An 8,987-nucleotide genomic window follows, 5' to 3' on the forward strand; every position below is an offset into this window, starting at 1 on the left:
TTTTCATTCATACCATTGTACAAAGTGATAACTAAACATGAGCGAACGTCACAGTCTATTGACTATCAGATACCCCGCACTCAGCTAGTGACAGTACTAAGGGAAAATTTTGCAACTAAATTTGGAATTTGCATCTCTTTACCCTTCCAGCACAAGTGTGTTCTTATAAATAGGTTGTTTTTGCCAAGTATACTACATTTCTTAATTTGGGTTTGTAAGTATTTAAAGCATGTGCTTTGATCATTTATTATACGTGAAACTAATATTAATAAAGTCATATTTCAGAACCATAACTTTCATATTCTATTCTATTTAAAGAAATTTCAATACAACTTTAATAATACTTATGTTATCTATAAGTTTTTAATAACATTCCAATTCTTATTAAATATGAATTACATTATTAAAGGTGTAAAAAACTATTAACATGAAATTTAAATATATTCTAACAGCTTGGACAAAAAAAAAATGTACGCATCCACACATAATTATTTAATGATTTATATACTTTCGAGCCTACATCCGCTGTCTGCGCTGTCATTTTGCCTTAAACTATTTATAATGGCAAAATATATATAAAATTAGCAACATATTTTATTACTTATTGAGTGCAACTGTTTCTGCGTCCCTCGGGTTCATTTAATTAAATAATCAATCGTTCATACGAGTATAGCATTTTATAAATAAAACTCCCAGTGCTCGTTGTTGATGCTAATTTTTCCAATTGATAACACATTAACGGAATGCCTCCAGAGTTCGATACGTAAGCATAACGTTGCGTATACGTAACGCAACGGAACGTAACTCTCGCGAGAAAGAGAGCGAAATCGAGTGCAACTGAGATTGGGCTTGTGATTCTGATGCTGTTTCGCCGGTCAATTTAAAGCGATACTCTTGCCAACAACACACATGCTCCCGTGGACGTAGGTAACTGATAAATTCGGTATAAATAAAAATAATGTATAATAATAAGAAGAGCTGCGCTGCAGCAGAGCAGCCGGCCGCGAATGCGACCGCAGAAATCGGGAGAAGTCAGTGCGATTGTGGACATTGGCGGCAAAGGTTGTGCACATTTTGAACGCTGAAACTATGGCGAAACTGATCGTTATTTAAGTTCTATCAAGTTCAGAATACAATTAACTTTAATATTGCTAACAGCAACTAACTCATTAGCTGGTAAAAACGTGTCGCAGTGCTGATAGAATTCTAACCATGTTCAGTTACAATTGTGACCGTTGAAGGGTTAAAAGCTAGAAAATTTAATATTAGCATTCTACAACAAAATTATATCAAGTGAATTGCACGCGCGTGGGATTAAGGTGCAATTTGATATTATTTCCAATGCAACTAAAGAAAAACCAGATCCATAAATAAATACTAAAGTGCCGATATATGTACAGTCAAATTTTTAAATGTGTTTCTTTATTTACATATCTGCAGTTTCATAAATGGATAATCCATCTAAATTAGCCCTAAAACTAGTGCTTCCTTTTCTAGTCCATTTATTTTTACGCGAAGCATAAATTATACGAATATTTTTATTTGTTTTTCTTTCCACAATTTGCACGTCTGGCTTTTCTCAAATTTTTGCAAAATCTTATACACATTTTCTAAAGAAATCGAATTTCATTCCCACTCGAATTCGAAATTTATAAACTGTGCGAAATTTAGTGGCGCCCACTGTTTTTTGGTTGACCCCAGCTTTCATGCTCCATGTGATATTTTTGTGTGCTTTATAAGCAAATTAATTAGTCACTCCGCATGAGTAAATTGTATTGTTATTTTCGCACATGCTTCTGCTTTAATTCTGTTGTGACACTTTCGAATAGATCATTTTGTACTCTACCGGCGCTGAGTAAACAAGATATGTTTATCATTTGCGGACTGTTGAAGATATGCATGTTTCTACGGAAACTTATTTGCAAATTGTCTGCTGTTGCGAATAACTAGAATCTTAATTAATTTCTGCTCTTTGTTTAGACAGCACGTTCGTGGCAGAAGCGAACTCAATCAGTTGGATAAATTGTAATTCATTTTGAAACAACTAAACCTAGTATAATGATATCGCAGTCTGCAAGACTTTATAATTTCTGTTGTAAAGCAATTATAGTTATATGGGATCATAAAAATTGTCGCAAAACACTTGTCAACTGCTTTTGGATTTTGTTGATATAAGCTATTCGCTGGGCAATAATGAAAATCTCAACTGTCATTCCCAATTGGACAGAAGATGCAGTCACGCTGGCTTTCTGGGATCTTCGTGATCCTCCTGGCCCATTGGACACGGGCCAATCCTATTTTGAGCCATCCCAAAGTTGCCACCGAGTTCATCATCCTCCATAATAATGATATGCATGCCCGTTTCGATCAGACGAGCGTTAATAGCGGCACCTGCCCTCCGGAGGATGTACATACGAATAAATGCTATGGAGGATTCGCCAGGGTGGCCCATGAGTGAGTTATCCATTCGAAGTATAGTATGCTTTAAACAAACTTTTTTTTAGAGTTCGAAAGTATCGGAAGGAGGCTCAGGAGGGCGGTACCTCCGTATTGTACTTAAATGCTGGTGATACCTACACTGGAACCTCTTGGTTCACTATTTTCAAGGACAAAATCGCCAGTGCTTTCCTCAACAAATTAAAACCGGATGCTATAGTATGTATTTTGCCTTAATTTCGCTGACAAAATATCTTCAATCTTACATTATTTGTAGTCCTTGGGCAATCATGAGTTCGATGAGAGAGTAGAGGGTCTAATACCCTTCCTCAACGAGGTCACCTTTCCTGTACTGGCCTGTAATCTGGATCTAAGCAAGGTTCCCCAACTGAGGGCCACCAAGCACTTGGCTCACTCCGCCATCCTTGAGACCAATGGCACTAAGGTCGGTGTCATAGGTTATTTGACACCAGATACCAAAAAACTTACTCTCAACATGGATGTGGAGTTCAACGAAGAGGTGGAGTCCATTAAGTGAGTGCAGGAAACATCCAAATCCACTGTATCTAATTTCGAAAATATTATTCCAAAGTGTTGAGGCAAAAAAACTGAAGGCACAGGGTATCAAAATCATTATCGCTCTTGGCCATTCGGGTTATTTGAAGGATCTGGAGATAGCCAAGAACTGTCCGGAGGTGGATATCGTCATCGGTGGCCATACGAACACCTTTCTCTACACCGGTGCCCAGCCGGATGCGGAGCACATAGATGGACCCTATCCAACGATGGTCAAGCAGAACGGTGGCAAGGAGGTTCCCGTGGTGCAGGCCTATGCGTATACCAAATATCTTGGAAAACTTCATGTACAGGTAAGCACTTAAGTTCAAGCTTAATGAAAGGAATAAACTGGTCATTAATCAACTACGTCACTTGTATCACCAGTTTGATGCCGATGGCAACCTCATCAAGTGGGACGGATCTCCCATCCTGCTCAATGCTTCAGTGGCTCAGGAGCAGGACCTCCTCGATCTGTTGGAGGTCTTTCGTCCGAATGTCACCAGGCTGGAGAAGTCGGTCGTCGGGCACACCAAGGTTCATCTGGAGGGCAACAAGGCGGTTTGTCGGGCCGAGGAGTGCAACCTGGGCAATCTGATAGCCGATGCAATGGTGTTTAGTCGCCTGATGGAGGAGCAGGGCGGTGATTTCTGGACAGATGCTGCCATTTCTATAATGCAGGGCGGAGGTAAGTGTTGGACGCACATGCTCCGTTTGTAGGTGGAAAATAAGAAACACTTCTGTCCATCAGGCATTCGTAGCTCCATTGAAAAGCGATCGGATGGCGCCATCACTGACAACGATATCCTTTCCGTTCTGCCCTGGAGTAATAAGCTCTATATGGTGTCCATGAAGGGTAGCAGTATTCGTCGAGCTTTAGAGCATGGAGCTGCCCTGAGAGGCAAGGATTCGGACGGTGGCTTCCTGCAGGTGTCCGGAATCCGTGTGGTTTTCAATTCCAACAAGCCCGAGGGTCAGCGAGTGGTTTCCGTGCAGGTTCGATGCGCCGCCTGCCGAGTGCCCAGCTATAGCGATCTGAACGATACCTCCATCTACAATGTCGTCCTGGGAGAGTTTCTGCTGGATGGCGGCGATGGACATGTAATAAGGGAATCAGGCCACCAGCCACAGCGCCTGCAAAATAACGATCTCGAGGCGGTATCCCAATATCTGAGACAGCGGGACTATGTCTATCCCGAGATCGAGGGTCGCATTATTTTCATTAATTCATCCAGTGCAATTATGGGCTCGGCAGCCCTGCTTCTTATCTCTTCCCTTCTGATAAAAATTATTGCTTAAAATAAACAAATAATCGCGGTTGTATGCTTAAAATGAGCTTCAAAGTTTATGCGTCGATATTGCGATAATTTTGAAACTCTAGATTCCAGAAAACGAACTTCTTCGAACTATTCATCAATTGTGTTTGCCATTGCATAGTTTTAGGCAGACTTAAATAGACACCAAACTAATAAAAATCGTATGTAAATATGTTGTTGCTTTTCATTTCATGTTTTCATATTTGTTATGCCCAAAAGTAGTAGTTAGTAGCATTAAACCGATGTTCGTTTACCTCATTTCAGTATGAACTTTTAGTAAGATACTTTATTTTTAAAAATATCTTCTAAGTAGCTCGTTACTAGTGTAAAATCTCCAGGGAAATCGTATTTTGTAATGAAAAGTTACATATTACATTACATCGATTTTAGTGTGACCGATTTCGACTTGGCTCTTAAGCGCTTTGGTTTAAACTCAAAAATTTGAAGTTGCGCGCTAACGCTTAACAAATACAAATTTATATTAACTTCGGGATGAATTTTATGAGCAAGTTAGCTGGAAATTTAAAACTTTGCAATCATTTATAAGTATTACCATTGTCACAAAACTGATTATAGTAGTATCATGCGCCCAAATTTATTTCTCATAAAATTCAATATTCAGACATAAAATATACATTCCCTAAAAAAAACTAAAAAATAATATGCAATATTAACGTATAGATACAATCTCATGGATGCCTATCTCACATCCTAAAAGTAGGCATTTCAAAATGGCAGATCACAGTTTTCAAGTGCTTTTCGGTCACTATTCTTTATTTATTTGTAGTTTCTAGTAACGATGCATTCACTTACTCCACAATGGTGGTTTTTTCTCTCGCTGATCCTGTTTTTTCTGGACTGGATCAGTGGCTTCAAATTTACCCTCTTACACACGAATGACATGCACTCCAGGTTCGACCCCATTTCCCACACAGGTGGAAGGTGCAAGACTGTCGGTGATTGCTTTGGGGGATTCGGACGAGTGGCTGAAGTGTAAGTATTACTGACTTGGGAGTAATCCTAATGCTAACTAGGTCAAAATATTCATTTCAGAATTTCTGCAGCTAGAAATACTGCAACTGATCCGGTTATCTACCTAAACGGCGGCGATTCCTTTCAAGGTACTTCCTGGTTTTCGGTTTATCGAGGGAAAATGGTGGCCCGAATGCTAAATTTTCTGGCTCCCGACGCCATGGTACTGATTGACTAATTGTTTATAAAATCTATTCGCAATGATCCCTCCGCAGGCCCTCGGAGTTCACGAACTTGACGATGGAACAGATGCCTTGGCCGAATTTTTGAATACAATTACATTTCCAATGGTCAGCAGCAATATAAACCTGCTAAATGAACCTAAACTTGCGGAAAACACTAATCTGAGGACTTCCTTGGTTATCACAAAGGGTGATCGTAAGATCGGCATAGTGGGCTATATAAGACCGGATACCAAGGAGCGAACCCAACCAAGTAATGTGATTTTTAAACAGGAAGTGCCCGCAATCAAGTAAACGCATCTAAACTACATGTGCTAAATACTTAATTTTAACATTTTATTGCAGTAAGGAAACAAAGAAACTTAGGGATCAAGGCATCGATATCATCATTGCCTTGGGACATTCTGGCTACGAGAAGGACATGGAGATAGCCAAGCGGTGTCCGGACGTGGATATCGTCGTGGGTGGTCAGTCGCACACGTTTCTCTACTCGGGAAAGGCTCCGAGTAAGGAAGTTTCGGAAGGTTCCTATCCCACAATAGTGGTTAAGCCCGATGGCAGGAAGGTGCCCGTTGTTCAGGCCTATGCCTATACGAAATATTTGGGAAACCTTTCCCTAGAGGTAGGATCTAAACGCTCAAATGTATCTTATAAATCGTATAAGTTTCCACTTTACAGTTCGACAGTGGTGGAAATCTGCTTAGTTTCAAGGGTAGCCCCATTTTATTGGATAATCGTTTTCAGCCCCGAAGAGATGTTCAAGATTTTCTTCAACTGTACCGCCAGGTGATTGATGATATGGAGCGCCATGTGGTGGGCACCACCTCCGTTTATTTGAATGGCGATCGAAAGAGCTGCGGTTATAGTGAGTGCAATTTTGGCAACTTCATAGCCGATAGCTTTGTGTATGCCCGAGTAGTGCAAACGATGGCGGATAGAAGTTCTTGGACTGATGCATCCATTGGACTCATCAATGCGGGCGGTAAGTGATTGGTTCTAACTTTCATAATATATCCATTGTAATTGGAAACATCTAGCTATTAGAGCCTCGATTGATCCCGGGGAGACGGGCGCCATAACGGAGGCTGATGTGGTCACAGTGCTTCCCTTCAGCCAAGATCTCTATTACACCAGGATCAGTGGCAGTCAACTGATGAAGGCGCTGGAGCACTCCGCCCAAATGCGTAGTAAACACATGACCAGTGCCCATCTACAGGTTTCGGGTCTTCGGCTCAAGTTCAACCACAGTTTGCCCAAGGGCGAAAGGATCACAGAAATCCGTGCCCTGTGCTCCGAGTGCCAGATTCCCCACTACGAGGCCGTTGATACAAATGGCTATTACGGTGTGGTAGTAACATCATTTCTCTTGAATGGCGGCGAGGGCTACAGTTTCGTCGATCCAAAGCGACCGGAAGTGGAAAATATGACGATCCTTGATCGCATGGCTGTTATCCAGTATCTGCAGGAGCACAAGGTTATCTATCCGGAACGGGAGGATCGCCAATATGCGCAGCACAAGCACATTGCCAACTCGGGCTACATGTCTCTTGAACCCAACTTAATACTCAGCTTTTTGTACTTTTGTCATCGATTTCTCACTTAAGTGTCTAGTCTTTCCACGTACGGATTGCGTCTCCATGGGGCATCATTATCATTAGTATTAGCTCTCTGTTTTTGTCTATTGCGCAATCGCTTAGAACACCGATTAGTGACTTAGTCTGTTGTGAACCTTTTCTATATGTATGCAAAAATGAGCAAAGGTGTCTGAAGTTTAATTATATACATAGTAAATCTAGATTATACTACTCAATTTGTTTGTATTACCATTTATATATTATATTATAAATATTATACTATTGATAACGATCATAATATAGTCAATATATATGCTAAAAATGCCTCTGTCCGTATGTTTGTCCGTATGTCCGTCCGTATAAGTATTCCGTAACATTTAAATAGTATCAAAGCACAAAGAATTAATTCAAATTTGGAAAATTTCTGAACTAAAAGCATGCTTTCTTGAATTTTTCTTTGTTAATTGTTGTCATCAAACGTGATTCGCTCAAACAAAATATTCTAAAACGGAACCCAAACAAATGCAAACTTTTAAGATGTTAAAGGCACATCGTGAGCTTCCCCAGCTTTAATTCTGACTTTGACTGATCAGTGAGTGGCTCGAGCATATTCATATTGCCAGGTGCTACCAGCATGACTCCTCTACCACAGCGGCTGCCCGTAATTGACTGCCAAATGAAGGCTACCACCAATCGGCATTTGTATCTGTATCTGTGGCTCGGTCTTGGTTCTCTTGGGCCTGCAGACCAGAGTCTCCGGGCTTCCGACCCTGTCTTTATTGCTGGCGGTTCTGGTCTCGTTCTCGGGTGTCTTCTGCTGGTGCTAAGCACTATTAAATTCCCCATGGTTAGGCTTTTCATGAGAAGTTCACGGCGCACCGACCCCGCCGACCTCTGCCCACATAATAGTCATCAAGCTCGTGTTCGCCGCCCCTGCATCGCCACCATGCCCCTTGCCCCATGATTCCCCCTGATCCTCCTCTGGATCCAGGCTGTGGCTCCAATGTCTGCTACTGTCGGCGTGTTCCAGCTTCAGATTTAGCTCCATCTCCATCTCCGGCTGCAACTGCAGCCCCAGAGTTCTTCTGTCGTGAGAAGCACATACACATCATGGACGGGCACACACACTGCATCCACATCCGCATCCACATCCACATCCATGTCCAACTCGATCGTAGGCGACACAAACACTATCTACTGTCGGCATTTCGCCAGGGAATTGCGTGCACAGAGGAAAAATTGTTGACCAATTATATAGCCTAAAACTGGAACAAGAGTCGAATTCAAATTCAGAGAAATCTTTGGTCAAGATAGGAACTTGTTTTAATCGGCTTATATGCAAGATTTTCCAACAGCTATTATACAACTGAATTGTATTCTCATAGTTTTCCTCACTGTTGGTGAAAATGGGTAGGAAGGGCGGGAAATGGGGGCGGGTCAGCGGGAGCTGGCATGTAATTATGTGGCCCCATATACCGCGTCCGCTTCTCGGACAGCGGTCAAGTGCAGAATCGGGCACTTTGGAGCGGCAACACGCTACAGTCGTCGGCACCTGGTACTCGCCTATCAGTCATTCGGTTAGTCATGGCTCAGAGGGGTTCTTGAACCCGAGAGTATACCATACCATAGCTATTCCCATAGCTACATGCACACCCACACCAGCCACATCCACATCACATCCACACCCGCATAAAGGTTGGCAGTGGCATTTCAATTTCGCAAATGAACCCCACTGCCCGTTCTAACTTGGCTATAATCTTGGCCGGGCCGATGTGTCTGCACATAAAAGTCTACTTCCGTCTTTCTTTCATTTCTATTTGATTCCCTTCATTAAGAATGCTTCTTGGTTTCCTGCTTGGTTCCCGGCCTCTGTACTCCGTCATCCCCACCTC

The 8,987-nt window shown here is 41.9% G+C and overlaps 2 protein-coding genes across 4 annotated transcripts; both read left to right on the forward strand.

Moving 5' to 3' along the window:
• The first annotated feature begins 989 nt into the window (after positions 1 to 989).
• On the forward strand, positions 990 to 4,479 carry LOC6734917 (protein 5NUC). The gene is made up of 7 exons (XM_016168327.3): positions 990 to 1,062; positions 2,228 to 2,454; positions 2,505 to 2,655; positions 2,714 to 2,970; positions 3,029 to 3,305; positions 3,379 to 3,679; positions 3,743 to 4,479. Exons 2-7 carry the CDS (start codon positions 2,231 to 2,233, stop codon positions 4,288 to 4,290), a joined length of 1,758 nt encoding a protein of 585 aa, XP_016028188.1. The 5' UTR covers positions 990 to 1,062; positions 2,228 to 2,230; the 3' UTR covers positions 4,291 to 4,479.
• Positions 4,480 to 5,022: 543 nt separating this feature from the next.
• Positions 5,023 to 7,331, forward strand: LOC6734918 (protein 5NUC). 3 transcript variants are annotated; one of them, XM_002081879.4, is made up of 6 exons: positions 5,025 to 5,300; positions 5,361 to 5,502; positions 5,555 to 5,811; positions 5,867 to 6,143; positions 6,200 to 6,503; positions 6,559 to 7,331. In XM_002081879.4, the coding sequence occupies exons 1-6, from the start codon at positions 5,107 to 5,109 to the stop codon at positions 7,122 to 7,124; spliced, it is 1,740 nt and encodes a 579-aa protein (XP_002081915.1). In that variant the 5' UTR covers positions 5,025 to 5,106; the 3' UTR covers positions 7,125 to 7,331. The 3 variants fall into 3 exon arrangements, with proteins under 3 accessions (XP_039147456.1, XP_002081915.1, XP_016028194.1); XM_039291522.2 differs by lacking the exon at positions 6,559 to 7,331 and having other exon boundaries at positions 5,023 to 5,300; positions 6,186 to 6,324; XM_016168333.3 differs by lacking the exon at positions 5,025 to 5,300 and having other exon boundaries at positions 5,376 to 5,428.
• The last annotated feature ends 1,656 nt before the right edge of the window (positions 7,332 to 8,987 follow it).

Source organism: Drosophila simulans, chromosome 2R (genome assembly GCF_016746395.2).
Source record: "Drosophila simulans strain w501 chromosome 2R, Prin_Dsim_3.1, whole genome shotgun sequence".
Classification (NCBI taxonomy): Eukaryota; Metazoa; Arthropoda; class Insecta; order Diptera; family Drosophilidae; genus Drosophila; species Drosophila simulans.